This window comes from Lathamus discolor, chromosome 3, assembly GCF_037157495.1.
Source record: "Lathamus discolor isolate bLatDis1 chromosome 3, bLatDis1.hap1, whole genome shotgun sequence".
Taxonomy (NCBI): Eukaryota; Metazoa; Chordata; class Aves; order Psittaciformes; family Psittacidae; genus Lathamus; species Lathamus discolor.
In genome coordinates, this window is record NC_088886.1 from 143,159,636 (window position 1) to 143,177,387 (window position 17,752).

Below are 17,752 nucleotides of genomic sequence, written 5' to 3' on the forward strand. Positions count from 1 at the left end.
TGGCTCACTGGTCAGCTCTTTCCTACGTGTGTATCAAAACCATCTCCTCCAAAGTTACCAGAGTTATGTCAGTGCTCAACTGGTGCAACTGAGAGAAAAATCAAGCCTTACATAGCTCGTATCTAGCTCACAGGCCATCAACACACCCTGAGAACCAAGGCACTCTAACAATGAAACACTGACCAACAGAACAGGTAAAAATCACAGTGAGCCCCCCCATTTCTTAACTCATTAACTCCTTGCAGCAAGCCCAGGAGCAGTTCCAAACCCTGAGGGTGTACCCCATGGTAAACAGTGTGAAACGATGGAGACAACACAAAAGTTACAAAGGCTACACTCTACACTGTGACAGGACACCGAGAGACATACAGTGCCAGCTCCTACCTGGAACATGGAAATGTTTAGGGGCCTGAGCGTAAGTTGGAGTGAGAGGGCGGCTGTCGGGCCGATAAGGGACAGGGGAGTTCCGACCGCTGGACGGCTCATTGCCTCCAATGAAAGAATGGAGAAAACAAAATGAGAAAAGGGAGAGTGACAAAAAAGAAAAGCAAGCCCATTCAAATCAACCCCAAACAAAACTGGTGGAACCAAAACCTTTGGGGAGAAAAGAAGTTGAAACAAAAACATAAATACAAACAATAACGAGAACTGGTAGTAGCCCTGGTAATGGTTTTCCCTCCCACCCCTGATATTCCTGCAGAGACAGAAGTTCATGTAGAGGCTGTAGTTGAGGTGTGAGCAGCTCAGACTCATTCTGACGGCATGCAGGCAGGAGCTGGATGCTCATAGCTGGTGATAGATGGGCAGCATGGAAAAGAAGAATGGCAGGTTACTTGGCAATGATTTAGTACGGAGATTGATATTAGGAGTTCAAAGGCGCAGACGCAGAGCACAGTAGTTGAGATGCAAACCCAAAAGGAAACCAGCTTCCAAGCAGATAGAAGCAGATGCTGGCAGTTACTACCGTTCCCTAAACCAAAAGCATACAGAAGCTAGAGATGGAAAATAGCTGGTAGGTCACTTGGCCTCTGTCAAAAGGTATAACTGTTCCTTACACACTCTTTCATTGGTTTAGCTCTCTGGTAGGAAATTTCTGATATGGCAAAATAATTTCTAAAGCAATGCAGCCTATCTGGTGGGGCTGGAACTACATCTTGAAGTCCTTTCCAACCCTAACCATTCGATGTTTCTATGCTGGTGCTACCCCAAGTCTCTGTCAATGCCAAATTTGGCTCTGGCAACAATACTTCAGCACTGCTGAACCATCAAATCTGGATCTAATGTCTAACAATTCCAGTTCCACTTTGCACACATGGCTACATTTGTAGGATTACTCTTACCAGGACTATTTCTTTGCTGCCTAACAACCCACCAACTGCAATCCAATGGCACTGAAAGTTCCTGTGTCTGTCCGGACAAGAGGGCTGTTAAAGAACCATGCTGGTATCAAGACTTTACAGCCAGATGCCCAAACCCATGATGTGTGTGTAAGATAAAAGAATGTTGCTGCCTTTCCTTTGTCCCATTCTTCACACTAGTGTAATTTGCACAAGGGAAAACCATCCACATGGGTGCTTGTTTTACATGGGGCTGGGTGACTACAATGGTGAAAAGTAGGGAAGCATCAAATCCCTTTCATTTTTCAGGTATGCATTAAAAAAGGTTTAAAAAAACCTAGAAAAGGTGATTAATAAATCCAGATAAGAGAAAAAAAGGTGGTGGTGGGGGGTGTGGTGTGTGGACAGGGCAAATACAGGAGGGCTATAAAACACAGCAAAAGAGAAATTGCGGGCCTCTTTCAGCTACAGGTTTCCTATGGCCCATTAGAAATCCAAAACTTTGGACTCAGCACATTTCTTATTTATATATTTAGGGTAGGCTGGTGAGGAGAGAAAAAGTTTTCTTTACACATCACACAAAAAACTAACTCTACTCCAGCCCAAACCAGGACAGTCTTTTACTTGAATGGTCATCTGCCAATCTAAAAGGCATAAAAAGGAAGTAAATGCTCTTTGCAAACCTCGTTGAGAGAGATGTGCTAGAGGCTTCTGCCTGTATGCAACTTAATCCATCTGCACATACAAGTTTTAAAAACCACATACACATTTCAGGGGGTTTGACTGTACAAAATTTATCCAGAAGAATGCATGAGCAAAATTCTGTATTTACCACTTGGGTATTTTAGCCCTAAACCACATGAGTTTATGGTGGTTTTCTATTGTGGGTGCAGCAATGCCCCTCCTCATTCAGCAGCAGCTATGCTGGGTGCAGCGATGCTGAGCTTCTGGCCAGATTACAGTATTTGGTAGGTTTACTAACTCTGAAAAGCAGTATGAATGATTAGCTAAAAGATTTTTGTCATATCTCAACCTATGGTCCTTTACTCATCAGTTTCAATACTGTGTTCTACTTGTCCAGCTGTTGAGATATTGTGATGGTGAAATATCTAACTTGGCTACGCTGATTTTACTTATGTCTTTTGTTTCTATTGAGAAATTGTGAGTTAATTTTCAGCAAAATCATTCTTTTATGTGGAAAAAAACCCCTCATCAATATTGAGATGGCTTTCAGATACAGTTAATTCTAAAATTTATAGTCTTTATAGAGACATATCATTCTGCCTCTCTGCTTCCATTAGCAATTAGTATATTCAATGAAAGAGAAGAATCAAAAGGGATTTGTTGACCTGTGGACTTGTCACAATCGAGGAGTCACAAGTGCATTTACCTGCTGGGAACTGGTAGTTAAAATGTGGGCATGTTTCATTTACAACGCTTCTACACCACCACTACAAATACAGGGAAAAACCCCTTCTTATACCCCCCTCTATCTCAACTAGACATAAACTAAACTAAGTGTGCTCACATTCATAACTGTATGCTGGCTAATCTTGTATCAGGTACACAGATAATTTGTTTAGAGAGAACTGGTAATGTTATATAATGCACACAGTATCAGGCAGACAATTAGCATGGTATCATCCTGCATGTGATGCTTCACAGATGGCTCTGTTGGCTTTCATTTCCTGGGGCTCTTGTGCAATCTCTCTCTTTGTAATGACTCCTACTACTACTGAAAAATGACTCTCCTTTACACTTTCTAGGATGGCAGTCTCATTACCTCCAACCACTGCAGGAGGGAATGGTACATCTACTTACATTCTCATTAGATCATCCCTGAGGAGCCCACTCTTACAACGAGGCTTAAGTGCTTCAGATGCAACTGTAAAATTGCCTACAATTTATGAAAGGAGTACCAACATCTGTGGAACGTACATATGCACACAGGAAAGCAGAGCTGCTAACCTGCCTGGACCTGCCTCCCAAGGCCTCATGGACAGCCTGCTTCCAGCTTTACATGAAAGTAGGGACTGTGGATGCTCTGAATTTGGGTTCCTTGCTGTGCCTGCACAGGAGAGTCTCTTACTATCTCAGATATGCCATAACTAGTGTTAAGCGGTAACTCCACTATGCAATAAGAGCACCCCAGTTCACCAGCACTGTAGGAAAAAACAGTTCTCACATCGCTGGCATGAAGTTGAACAGTTATGTGTGTAGGTGTTTGGGGGATCTTAAGAGAGACTGGAGTAAGTTTAAGTACAAAAATCAAACACTTGAGCACAGCATTCTCAGAACTGAAATTCAGAAGGTTTTTTTCTCTCATTCTGTTTGCTCCATGAGATAGTTTCCATTTCCTATAGCTCGATTTGTTAGGCAGGTTCCCCTAGCAGTCAGGAATATAATTGCCTGCCTACACACAGCACAGTGTAATGCAGGTTCCTGCTGCCTTCTGAAGCATTCACCTCTGGGCTCACTGTGCGATTCACAAGCTAAGTTCACAGAATCAGGCCAAAAATGCCACAAGCAACCCAACACCGAGAATTCTGTGAAGCTGCAGTTTAGTTGCTTTACTTCTGAACAGACATAGGAAAATAGCTCAACAGCACCTGAAACCTTAGTCCTATTCAGGTTTTGTCCACCTATCATTCATCACCTTGTCCAGATGTGCAGCCCTTATTTCCCTGCACAAAACTGAAAGTCATGAAACAGTGAAAGCATGGCTGTTTTCCAGAGCAGAGCTTTCAGCTGCATCCACAAACCCCTGCAAATAGTTATCACACAGAGAGAGCATTTGATTTCAGAGACCTGCCTCAGGGAACGAAAGGAGGAATCTGTGAAAGTCAAGGCCCAAATTCACTGTGAAGGTGGACAGACTCCTTATGGGAAGGTCTGTGAGCAGAGGAATACACACTAGTTTGGAACTCAGAACTCTATTTGCATTAAAATCTTAAGGGGGCTTTTCAATATTCTTGAATGCGTCTGAAAAATTCTAGGCATGTGAGATGAAATCCTGGCTCTCAATAACAGTTTCGTCTCTGATTTCAGTAAGGTCAGAGTTTCGTTCATTCACGGACTTGTTTTGATTCTTTCATAGCAAAGACAGTGCTTTATTGAGACAAGACCAAATTCAGTTGAGACTCCAAATGAGATTAATCTCATGAAGTCTAAGTTAATATATATTATACTGTCTTCCAGCTCATTCAACATACATGTCACATCAGCAAACTCTCACTAAGACTTTCTGAGGTATATTTAGCCCCTTCGCTCCTCGAAGTTCTTTACATTTGGCCCTGTATCTATCACATCTAATTAACCCCAGACAGTGTTATAGCTCTCATTTCACATGAATTCACAGGGGTCTAATTCCCTAGTGCACACAGAAACATCAAAACCTCTTCAGAATTAACACCATTTCAAAGCATGGCTTGCATTTGGCTACACCGTTCACAGAGAAAACTGTTGCTCATGTTCTTTATTGAGTACTACTGTCCCAGTCTGCATGTCACCAGGGAACTCTGTGATACTGTTTCATGTTTTCTCTCAGATCATTACCTAAAATACCCCAAATTACTTTATCTGTGGTTTTATAAATGTGTGAGCTTGGCTCAATGCTCTGAAGGAATTCAGCTTGCAGTGTTGAGCTGAAACACAAAAGTGTATTTTTCAGGGTTGTTTTCAGCAGACACCGTCCTCCACAGGGAGGAAAAATGTGGATATTCCCACCATATTAACCTAGGCATAAACTTAAGTCACCTTAAGAAGGTGTTTCTTTCTCTCAAGCAACTATTAAAAGACTATTCTTTCAGTTCAGCCATGTAAATTACAAGATGTGGGTACCTGCTACTTGCCCCTATTCAAATGTATGACATCCTCAGGCGGTGTACACAGTCATAGCAATACGAACTTGAACTTTCAGGAGCTTTGCTGAGCTAAACACATAAATCCTGTCCAGGCTTAAGACCTTTATGCAAAATTTTTAGAAAATCATAGATTCTTACAATGTTTTACTCATAAGAACCATACCCACCCCTTTGCCTACAGTGCTGCTTGTAATCCCACTTGGCTCTTTGAACGGACAACTGAGATACATACCTAATCTACATGGAAGGTAATGCTTTGAAATCTGAAAACAATAGGCATGGATTTCAATAGTTCTTCCAATTTATCTGTTGCAGAAGCTATTTTCTCAACAGAAAAAGAATGAAAATGCCACTTGAAAGAGTGTGAGCATTAATTTCGATTTTTAGCAAAGAAATGTTGAACTTGCAAGGATTATGAATTAACTGCATGCTGAAATGAGCAGTGCATCTATTTTTAAGGGTCCCAATCTTTTAAACTAAGTGAGATTTTTCTTTTATCGTGACATAATAGGAAAATTGAAAGTGCATATTAACAAAAATCATCTAAAGAAAGGCAAGAGTAAAATCAGTAATGGTAATCTAAATGCCTGAAGAGTTATAACATTGAGATCTATCAGTATTTCTTGAAAGTCCATGGCAACAACTCCCTTGCAACTGTTTTTCATCATCTCCAGTTTTTTGATTACCTACATTATTCAGAGATGCCAGAATAGAATCTATGTTCAACTTACTTAACTGCCTCTTTTGGAGCTCTTGTAAGTGGTAGGAGCTATGATCTTCTCCCCCAGTAGAAAAGGCACAGCCAGAAAGTGCTCCAATAGAAGTATAACCACATTCACAGAAAGCAAGAAACAAAACTAAAAGCTTATGGAGCTAAATGAGCTCCTTGAAGGGACGCAAAGAATCACCTTCCCCCAAATCAAACCATGGAAAATAAGACTGAAAAAGAGAAATGGCCATATCCTCATGTAGTGTAAATCCCTGCAACTCTACTGCCTTCAGCAGAGTCTGCTGATTCTCACTAGTTGAGGAGAGGCACAGAGACACTAATTTTACTCTGTAGGCAACTAATGCATGCCAATATGATCAACAGAGATTAACTTCCTTGTTGCCATTGATCTTTTTTTAATTCTCCATAGTTTTGATCACCTTCCTCTCATCCAGACAATATCTGTAGTCAATTTTTAAACGCTTGTTTAAGAATGTGGAAATAACACTTAAATCTGATGTGCTAACTGCTGAGTGATTGTTATGGACTGCTTTAGAAAAAAGCTAAATTAGGCACATGTAGATGCTAAACAGGAAATGATAATGCTTTCCTGTATATTTCAAATAGGTAATTGCTTGACGACTCTTCAGCTAGGGCCCTTAGAAATGACATATTTCCTCTGATAAAGGATATTATGTCTATTCTAACATAGTTTTTGGTGTTAACAGCACATTTCGAAGCATGCTTTGGCAACCTTACGGAGATACACCTTATTAGCTTTGAGAGAATGCTAATAAATCTCCAGCCTGGAGGGTACTCCCAGGAGATGCCTGGCTCCTTACCTTTGACATGGGGGATGAAGTGGTGTCGGAAGGGGGAGTTGGGGCGGGAGTCATGGTGCGTGGAGCTGAGACTGCTAGTGCGCAGGTATGACAACCGCTGCACACCAGTAGAGAGCAGCTCTGCGGCAGCAAGGAATCAGGGGGCAGAACAAAATGAAAACAAAGAAAAACAATAAGAGAAAGGCAGGGAAGGAGGCTTCAAAGGAAGAGAGAAAAAAGGCATTGAGCAATTAGGATTCTGAAAAGAAGGAAGGAGAAAAAAAAATAAAGGTTAAAGACGTACTGAAGGGTTCATAAACGTTAGACAAAATTATAGGAGGTATTAGAAAAGAGGCTCAGATTTGAGCTGCATCACTGATTTCACATCACATTTATTGGCTTAATGAGCTTCTGATCTATGTCTTGTTACCAAAAAGTAGCCTGCTACCAGCATGCAAACATCACAAACACTGACGCTCTGTTAGTTAGGAAAGCAGCTGTTTTGAAAAGTGCCTGACCAATAAGTGTCAGTCAAGAGGCATGCAAGCGGTTTTCTATTGTTTTAAGGCATTCCAAAATTGCTGCCAACATCAGCTAGGGCACTGTAGGAGGAAAAGGCTGCAAACTTTTTCAGAACTCATAGCACTCCAAATTTTGAAGAACCTTATGCTGCCAGCGTCAATGCAGCGGTTCACTTCTTTCTCTAGGGCTAGCTGGGAGCCCAAGAGAAGTTATCTGGGGCCACTGGGTTGATTCAGAGAGAAATTATTCTTGCAAATCACATGAGGCTAAGAAGTGCCATTAGGAGAAAAATGATAAATATACATGTGCTGCTATTCAACATAGATAATTACTGTAGGAAAATTACAAGGTAGCATTAACAATTCCCCCAAAGCAGGGTAGCAAAGATCAAAATGATGCATTCGACAGAATAGCTTCTGTGTTGTATGAGGAACAGAAACAGGTGAGCCAAAGATGAGATCATCTGAGCAGGGGTAAGTTTGGACAAATATCTTCTCAGAAAACCCCTCAGGTTGTCAACTGCTGAAGACTTTATACTTGGATCCAAACTCTGGCTTGAGCCCATCCACCCATCACAAAGAGATAGATAAACAGAGACTGCTTCTGGGGAAGGTCCTTGACTGAACGCAGACAGTAAAACTCGATCACAGTAAAGTCTGGAATAGGGCCTGGATTTGTTCATATCCCTGAAAACACTGATACAAATGGAAAAATCCCCTCAGAACTGCAAGAATCAAAACACAGAAGTTTGCAGCTTTTTCATGCTTTCAAGTCTCTTTCGGTTTCAGTTGTAACGTCATCTTAACACAGAGTCATGTTGTCAGCACCAAGTATCAGACACAATTTGCTTCTGTCCCACCTCCCTTGGGTCCTTTAAATAAGGCATTCACTGACAGACACAATTAGCTGCTTTCAGCCCACCCCCACAAGGAAATGGCTACAGCATTCAAGTTCCACAGTGGTGGCTCTATTATAAATCTTTAATCTTAAAAATGCAGATGTTGTAGATGGGCTTTTGGCATCCCAACCTCTCAGCTGTAATCACCAAGGAAGATGAAACTGCATGATTGTGTCACTTAACTTAAAAACAGATCACAAAGGTTTAATTCACTACTGTAGACAATAAAATTAGTCTTGAGAAGTCTTCAATGATAGAAGATACATTTTTGTGCATTTTGGGTGTGGATGAGCACTTCACTATCATATCTTGCTTTTATATATACAGCCAGCAATTTTGAATGCACTGAGAGCCTGAATGACATGAACATTTCATACATTTTACATACAACTTGTCCAGGACTGCTAAACCAGTAAATGAAGTTTGCGGTCTTAGATGTTCCCAGGCAATTGCCTATGGAATTAAGAAATCTACTTGTGAGGCTGCTTTAAAAAATAACTATCAATTTGGAATATCTGGGGGTTTTGCTGCTGAATCTGAGATCCCATGGCCGCACCAAGCTTTAAATGAATTGGGTTTTTAGGAGGGAGGAATCCTACATTGCTGACTTCTATACAGTCAAGCCATAACTTTTTTTTTCCAGTATGTGATACACTTTTCCCAGATTCCAGAATGAAGTTTGTGATTCAGTGCTGTGAATTACTGCTTTCAGAAACATACAGAGATTGTTAAATAACGAATCAGAAACAAAACCAGAAGATCCATATTTGTAAGAAGCACTCATCAGCCCTGTGCAAAAGACTGCATCAATACAGAGCTAAAAACCAGGCAGAAAAGGAGATATTAAAATATTCAACAATGTTTCAATCCTAAATACTCCCTGTTAAGAGGAACAAGTGTTTTGCTGTGCCACTCAGGGACATAATGAAGAAACAATAGTCTTACAAATACTTGTAATGCAGCTGCCCTTACCAGGTCTGTGGAAATGCTGAGGAGAACGTGACATGGTGGGTGTGTAGCTATGACGACTGTACACAGGAGAATTGATGGAGCCCTGACTAGTAGACCTGTGAATCATGCGATCCCGAACATCTTGATAACCCTGCAGAACAGAAGCATTCACTAATAAATGGAAATGCGCATGAGACAGTTTTAGCAGCACTTAACTTTCACAGATGTGAAGACACCAGCAGAAGCTAGAGATAACAATATCCTTTCAGCTTTTAACCTCCTTCATTATGAGTGTTCTCCTATGAGCTGTTCCAAAGACTCCAATCCATTGTTATAGTCTGAACCAGAATTCAGTCTTGGAAGATTCCATATCCACCTGTAACTTCTATGAAATTCCATATAATTCCAGATTTGCCCACATTCCTATGATTCCATGAGGGAAGCTGCGTTCAGAGTCCTGCAGCATACTGCACAAGATACATAAGCTGGCCTCCAGCTAGCTGACTTGGAGACCAGCAGGAATTCAATCGCTGCAGCACAGAGCTCTCTGTGGCTTTATTTACCATGTGTCTCAAATATCTACATCAAAAGGTATTCAATACCCAAATTAGATTCCCTTGTATCTGAAAACATGACACCTTCTTGTATAGCAAAATTCAATTTACTTGGTTTCCTGGGGAAAAAGACAATAAAAAGAAAGAAAATCCCCAGACAAAACAAACACACCCTGTCCAGCCCACCAAAACCCCATGAAGCAAAGCAAACTGAGACAAAAGGGGCAGAACCGATGTCAATGCATGAAGAGTTACAAGAGATTTCACAGTCACTTTTATAACACATAGCAATCACTACAACCTCTATGTTGCAAATAAGCAACACTCCCTCCCTTCAAAATGATAATGATTCTGCAGTGGCATCTATTGTGTCCTGACAATCAACTTTCCAAATGTTTCATGTTTTTGTGATGTTCAAGTTAACTCCTACGGTAAAGGAGAATGAAACCAAACCATAGTTATGCCTTCTGGAAGACAAAGCTGCAAATGTTTTAGTAGCAAACATGGCTTATTATATAGATGCTTAAAGCAGCATTTTAGCTTCTGAGATCCAAGTCCGCCTGTGTCACAAGGATGAATGCACAAGAAGTGACCTCTGCTGGACAGATGACTCTGCAACAAATGGGTAGGAGCAAAAGCTACATCTTATGCACTATCTGTCAATAAGAATGTAGTTTTCTTTTTAGAACACATTTTTGTTAAGTTTCAGTCTTCAGAAAGAGATGGATCAGACCAATACCAAAATCAACACCTGCATTTGCTGAAGTGAGTAATTCTAATCACAGCAAGATATTGCCCCCAAAGGTTCCACCAAACTTACTTCTGCAGAAGGGGTAGGTGATAATGTCCTTGGAGACTGCAAAGACATAAAAATAAGGTTACTGAATCATCACTGCATGTGCTGGGCCAGAAAATGGTAATCTAAATACTGCTGCAAATATTATATATGGCAATGTAAAGTGGTAATACAGAAATTACTGAGGCCATTGCAGTGCTGGAACTTGCTTTCTCCACATTGCTCAGGAAGTGGTCCATAAATCATTGAAACAATTAAAGTTTCTGGGAGAATCTTTATAAGCGTGATTAATTCAGTCAAATATCATGATGCATCATCTCAGTCATCTAATCATTGTGGTAATTAAAACACAGACGCAAAGATCAAAACCAGAAAGGGTTATTAATGTAATAACCTTTCCTGTTATGAAGAAATCTTTAAAGTGGAAATCAAAAGTAAATAATCTTAACTCAGAGCTTTGCATGGAAAATCAGGAATACAGAGTAACTTCCAGGATGAAGCACATTCTTCCTCCAACACACACACTCTGGCTAAAAGGTGCTTTTCCCCAAGGCTTTACATTTCATACCCATGCAGAGGAGCACGTAGCTGTCATCAACATTTCTTTGATATGGTCTCCTTTAAATCTGTATTCTACCATGGTTACATGAGGAAAACAGACAGGGATTAGAATCAAGAACTGTGCAAAGGCCAGTGGGCAGAAATATGCACAATATTATGAAAAGTTTCTACTACAGAGACAGGGAAACTGAGGCAAGAAGTACCTTTAGAAGTGAAACATAGGATTATGTTGATGGTACAAACAAGAATAAAGGCAATGTTATTTGCCCTTTAATCACAAGACGATTTGAATCTGGAAGATCAGGATTTAATTATTTTCTTCATGGACTAAACTTCAATATTATTTAATTGCCATAATAAACTGGGCAAGAGAGTATGCTTTTAATGAGACCACAATTATTACAGAACGATTAAGATAATGTCTTTGAAGGAAAACTGCTGATTCTGGTCTAACTGCTACAATAATATACAACAGCAGCTATACTTTTTGCACTGAGACACCATTAACTCTCATGGAGCTGGTGACACTGTGAATGGAAAGATTCCAAAGGAGTGACATTTTTTTATTTGGGTATAGAACATTTCCTTTCAGGAAGTTTCATAAAACTTTTTACAGACTGCCCTTGTTACTCTCCATCAAAGCCTTGAATCATAGCATCATAGAATGGTTTGGATGGGACCTTAAGATCATCCAGTTCCAACCCCCTGCCATGGGCAGAGACACCTCACCCTAGACTGTGCCACCCTAGGCTCTGTCCAGCCTGGCCTTGAACACCACCAGGGGCGGAGCATTTACCACTTCTTTGGACAACCCATTCCAGCGCCTCACCACCCTCACAGTAAAGAACTTCTTCCTTATATCTATAACTGCATGAGTTAGATCTGTAATTAAATAGTACAGAACAGCAGCAGCTATAAAAACTGCTTCACTGAAACACGTTGTAGCATCATTCTCCACAAAACCTGACAGCTAATCTAAAACTTTCAATATGAATGAAGAAAGCACATGTTGTGATGTGCATTCCCACATTTATCTGGTAGTAATTTATGTGTTACTGTAAATAATCAAGTTTCCATAATCTGCTGTGGTTACCCAGATGCTAAGGTAATGAGTACTGTAATAGGTAGTCACAGGAATCTAACAGTGGGAAGGCAGCCCAGAAAGTAATGTGCTGAATCCACAACCGACCTTTCACATATTTTCACTCCATCACTAATCTGACATCATGTCATTGCTTTTTGGGAAATGGAACCATGCTCTGGAGCCAGTTTGCTGTGTTATCACGCACAGGTGAACCGCCATATCTCAGACTCTGAGTCTGCCATGGAATGCTTGGTTCTTCAGGGTTTATGAGGTCATTTAAAACCTGCTCCATCACAGAAGTCTACATTAGTCAGTTTGAAATACACTGTGCAGTCAACTGAGAAGAAATAGCTCAGCTCCGGAATTGTAAGCCAGAGGAAATACAGAGGGAGGACTCCAAATGAAAAGAAAGAGAGAGAGAAGGGGAAAGGAGAGAAGAGAAGGGGAGAGGAAAAGAGAAAGAGAGAAGAAAAGAGAAAAGGAGAAGAAAAGAGAAAGGGAGAAGAAAAGAGAAAGGGAGAGGAAAACAGAAGGGGAGAGGAAAACAGAAGGGGAGAGGAAAACAGAAGGGGAGAGGAAAACAGAAGGGGAGAGGAAAAGCAGTCTGGGTAGAGAACCTTTCCTTACCAAATTTACAGTAAAACTTTTACACACTGCAAGAGGCTCAATGCTCTATCACTTTGAGCTCTAAGGGGCTGCTCTATACCTGAAGTCACACAGGTTGTTCTGTATTCTGGGGAGTTTCTGCAGACTTTGACAGGTGTCATTTTATAACACAAATTCCAAGTTTTTTACCAACCTCATTTTAACTGTCTTTTTATTGCACTACCAGGTAGGATGCTTGCTCCATTTGGAAGCATCTGTCACATTAGAAAGAATCCTTTTCTCATTTACAGACATTCAGTGTTTTCAACACACGGAATACTAGAAACAAAGGACATGCAGGTAAAATGCTGCTTCTCTCAGGATTTCTGCAACAAAAGTCAGAGCTGAAAAGAGACTATTTCAGTGCTAGTGAGGCTGCTGGTAGCAGGGCAGAAGAACCTGAGTAACTGACAGTGTCTGGAAATGTTATTGCTACATTAATGGTCAGCCTCTGGAGCAGAAAATTTACTTACAGATCTCATTTATATCTCTGCATATCTTTTCTACCTGAAGCTAACCCGCCTCTCCATGAGCTCCCTTTCTCTCCCTTGCTAACTGCTGGCAGGTCTATAACAAAATGCCTGGTCTCACTAGATGGTGCTATGAGAAAATGTTTTTCATCACTGACTTCCAGAAAAACAAGATAGGGATTTAACTGAGCAAGAGAGATTACGAGTGAGAAACCCTTCAGAGCATTTACCTTCCATTGCAATGAAGAAGTCTCATGCTGTGTTTTCTCACTTTCTGTGTCTAAGACATGTAATTTTCTTGTAGCCCATTCCCTGTAATTAAGGTTCATCTCCATTAATTTTGGTGGCACATCTCCCTTATACACCCGGATATCTTCCTTAGCAGAGTTTGGCAATTTTTTCTGTTTTTAAATCACGATGAAGGGCATTTCTACTGTACAAGTTTAATGTCAAGGTCCCCTTTTTTTTAACACCACCAACTACACACACTTTACAAAGAGATTGCAGGTTAAATCACTCAAAGTCTCGAAATTCCTGCCATGACTAAACACGTCCCATTGCTTTTTAAAGATGATGGTGACTGATGTATGATGTTCCAAGATTGTTGTTACTCTATTATCACAAGACAAACACAAAGTAAGAGATCAGTCCACCCGAGTGGGCTTGTGTTCTCATTAGGGCAAAGGAAGGGAGGAGAAACAGGCACAAAGAGGTGAGGTAACTTGCCCAAGGTGACAGAAGTCAGCAGTAGCGTTGGGTGGAAACCCCAGATCTTCTGAAAAGGAGAGCGCCCTTCTGTTTCCACAACAAATTTCTGTAGTCACCAGAAACTAATCAGATTTAATGCTGGTGGCAATAGTGGATAAGAAAACTCCAAAGGCTTTTGCTTACCCCCAGAACAGGCATAACAACAGAGAGCTTCTACCATACTGCTTCATCAGCTTCCTTCCACATACTGCTTTGTCAGTGAGGAGCTTCCTCTTAAGGATTAACAAATAGCTCACCTTCTCCGGGAGAGATTGGTTCTTCTTCTGTGACTAACAAGAGACTTGTGTGTGTAGAGGGTTTTGTGGAATGGGCCAAGCCTATTGGAACTGGTTAGAGGTCACCAAAGCATCTCTGAGTGGTTTTGATGCAGATGCCAGCTAAATTCACCAACAACACAAAGCTGAGGGGGGAAATGCTGTAATATCCTGATTTGTTAATCTCTTACTTTATTCCTGAGCTGAACTGCCCCCTCAATTTCCAACTCATGTTAAAATTTTAAAGCCTAAGCCTATAAAACATTAAAGGACAAAGAAAACCTGAGGCAGCTGTGATCTGAAGGTAGGCAGAGCACTTGGCTAAGAAAGCAGATTATCAGTCACTGATCTGGGCAACCTCAGACCACTGGTGACTCAATGATTTACTGTACCTCCTTTTTCTTCAGCTCATCCTCAGCTGCAGTTACAGTCAGTAAAATCACTGAGATTGCATGGAAGTAATTCTATGTCCATTTAGATTTAAATTCAAGAAGTGTGACTTATAGTCAGGTGCTATTACATGACAAAACCTGCTTCACAATCTGTAATGGAACCATGTAAATAAGTCACTGCAGCTATGGAAGTTCACCTGAGAAAACTGGGGGACCCTACAACCTGAAAGATATATTTACATACAGATTTAGGCATGTTTTTTCTATCACTGCAGGATACAAGAATCCTTCCTAAATGTCAGCACTTTAAAATGTGAGGCAACTATTTCCGTAACTAACCTGGCTTTCCCAGGTGGAGAAGCACTTCATCCTGACCTAGTTCAGATTTTATCCAGTCTGGCAAAGTGCTCTGGAAACACATTTCCCTTCAATATGTGAGAAAGCATCCTGCTGCTCTTAATCCTTTTACTGCCACGGAACATCATGGTATTCCTCATAATCTGCTGCGAATATTGGTGCTTCACAGCATGACACCAAGTTGGCTTTTGCCTCATGTTCTGGATTTTGCTGTACCCAAAGACTCAGCTACCCATGCGAGCTACACACATACAGCCAGTCTGCAAGTCTCCTCCCTGCCATTCCTCTGCCAGTGGTTGATGCTAAGGTAGGTATTTCATTGTATGTTTAATTGTGCGGTTTTGCACATGAGGCATCATCATGATGTTTCCCATTAAACCCAGATCAAACAGACAAAAAGCACTTGAACAGCAGCAGCAACAATATCTAGGAGTGTCAATCAGAAACTGTTTCAAAAGAGGATAGAGGCAAAGCAGGCTTTGAATAAAGCATACAGCAGAATGAGTTGTGTGTTGGTTCATTACCTCTCCAAGACTCTGTCTCTCCTGTCTGTCCTCGTAGGCGGAAGAGTAGAATGGCTCATATGTAATTAGGTCTGGACGTTCAATGTCATAAATGGCCTTGACTTTGGGAATGGCTGCTAAATCCTTGTAATCAAGGATTTCATTGTCTACTTTTGCCTGAAGGTCAAAGACAGAAGATAAATTAACTTACACAAATGCACTGGTAATTTCTGTTCTACACAATTTACGATTTCTGTGTATTTGTTGTCACACTGTTGCTATGGAAAATCCTTTTTGGCACTCTAGATGTGAAGGGATTGCTTCTTGTTCTTTCCAGCAGGCCTCCTCTGCAAAAGCACACAGTGATTTCTCAGTTTAGGAAAGAAAGAGCATGGCTTATAAAGATGTAAGACAAAAGTTTCTTATCCCCAGTAGCAAGCTGAAAACTTTAGCTCTGAAAATGATTCATTTTGTGGCCTCAGGCAAGTATTTTCACCTTTCTGCTCTTGTTTTTCCATATGTAAAACGTGTGATAACATCAACTTAGTTTGCAGATTACAGACATTATGAGAGGATTCCATGCACAAGACCACAGACAGAAATTCAACTTATAACTGTGAATACAAAAGGAAATACAACGTATTACAAGGAAATCAAAAGGCAAGCAGGACCATTTGTCAGGACTGGGTATCCAAACTCCCAAGTCAAATTATACTATACTCCTCACTCAACCTATACCCAAGCTTCTGACTAAGGCATATGTTGCTTACTAACTGCATACCACATAGTACAAACATTGACTATTTTTGCCACTACAACTGCAAGCAGCTCTTGACTAGTTAAAACATGGAAGTACAAAATCAGTTCCAAAGCCAGCTGCACCCATTAGAAGGAGCTAGAAAGAGGCTTTAAATATAGTATGGATAACTAAAATCTTCCTGACTTCAAAGCAGACTTAAAAAAACCCCAACATCATAAATTTTTACCTATCTACAGAAATATATTTGATGATTAAAACTGAAAGAGAATATTTAAGTTGGGCTTCAAGTCTCCTGCTAAATAAATTATTTTCATAGGAGGCTACATAAGGAAATTAGTCTGATCCATTTCCACTCACATTCAGTTCCCTTCTTCCTGAGTACTACTAGCACCTAGTGTTTTCAGATTGATGATCATCTGCTTCCCCAAGAAATCCTAACAACCACTGGTTCTGATGGTTCTTAAGCAATGCCATAAATTAGAAACAATACAAAACACTTTTTGATTGAGAAGTTAAGTTTTGAAATAGGAAATTCACTCTAAAAATTGCTTCAAATCTGTTCAGGTTTTACTCACCAGATACAACAAAATACCTTAAACCTATCTAATCCTTAAAACATGCAGGTATGTTAATGTATGTTATTTCTGTGTTATTTTTACCACAGCCTGCTAATGAGCTGCAAATATGTCTGGATATTCTTAATCCAATATAAATCACCATAGATACTTTTGTAGCCCCTGGCTGAGGTCACCATGTTGCCCTACAGCCTGTGCTGTTGAGCAGCAGTGAAATTTCATAAGCTACAGCTTATGAAGGTGATATTACCAGCAGAATGGCAGTTCTCCAGGACATGCTCTGTGTTTTGATATCTGCAGTGTGAACATTTTTAATGCATCAGTAAATGTCCATTGTTGTTGAAATGCCCTGAAGAACCAGTATTAAACTCAAACCCAGGACTTAACATTTGTAATGTTTGTAATTTTTCTGCATTCTTATGCACGTAAATGATAAATATACGTGTCTTACACTGCATTTTCACCTACATAATCTTAAGGTTACCTATAAAATCAGTGATTCAGCATTACACATAGGTAACAGAAAGTTTGCCCTGTAGTCTGCCTCCTCTTCCCAGCATACCTTCGCGTTTGATACTCTCACCCTCACTAAGCTGCCTTCCTGTGATTTTCTTCCTTAGCTGTTGTCTTCCACTCCTGCCTATGGTTTTGTGCAGGTTATCTGAGAGCATGTTTTATATAAGGACAAAAGTTATGTGGATTTTCAAGGAAGAGCGCTTTTAGATGTGAGGTTTTGGAAGTGTGGGTTATATGCACAGAAATACAGCAAGTTTAAGAAGGGGCTGAGTTGTTCTGCCCAAGTCTATGTGAGTGGATATTCTTCCTCCTTAGAACAGGATTACTACGGCCTGTGAACTTCTTTGCCATGAAAAAAAGTGTACTGACATTCACCACACTGAAAGGCTGAGAAAATGATACGAAAGAAGAGGAAA

General features: G+C 40.5%; 1 protein-coding gene across 7 annotated transcripts in view; it reads right to left on the reverse strand.

Moving 5' to 3' along the window:
- The window catches only part of ABLIM1 (actin binding LIM protein 1), a 199,146-nt gene that overhangs the window by 22,840 nt on the left and 158,554 nt on the right, over positions 1-17,752 (reverse strand). For 5 of the 7 annotated variants that reach the window (XM_065672322.1, XM_065672317.1, XM_065672320.1 and 2 more), the window contains exons 11-14: positions 15,507-15,662; positions 10,476-10,511; positions 9,123-9,252; positions 385-489 (exon numbers count right to left, since the gene is read on the reverse strand). In XM_065672322.1, the coding sequence (XP_065528394.1) occupies positions 385-489; positions 9,123-9,252; positions 10,476-10,511; positions 15,507-15,662 (427 nt within the window). The remainder of the gene's footprint in view (positions 1-384; positions 490-9,122; positions 9,253-10,475; positions 10,512-15,506; positions 15,663-17,752) is intronic. The other 2 variants (XM_065672319.1, XM_065672318.1) reach the window with 1 other exon arrangement.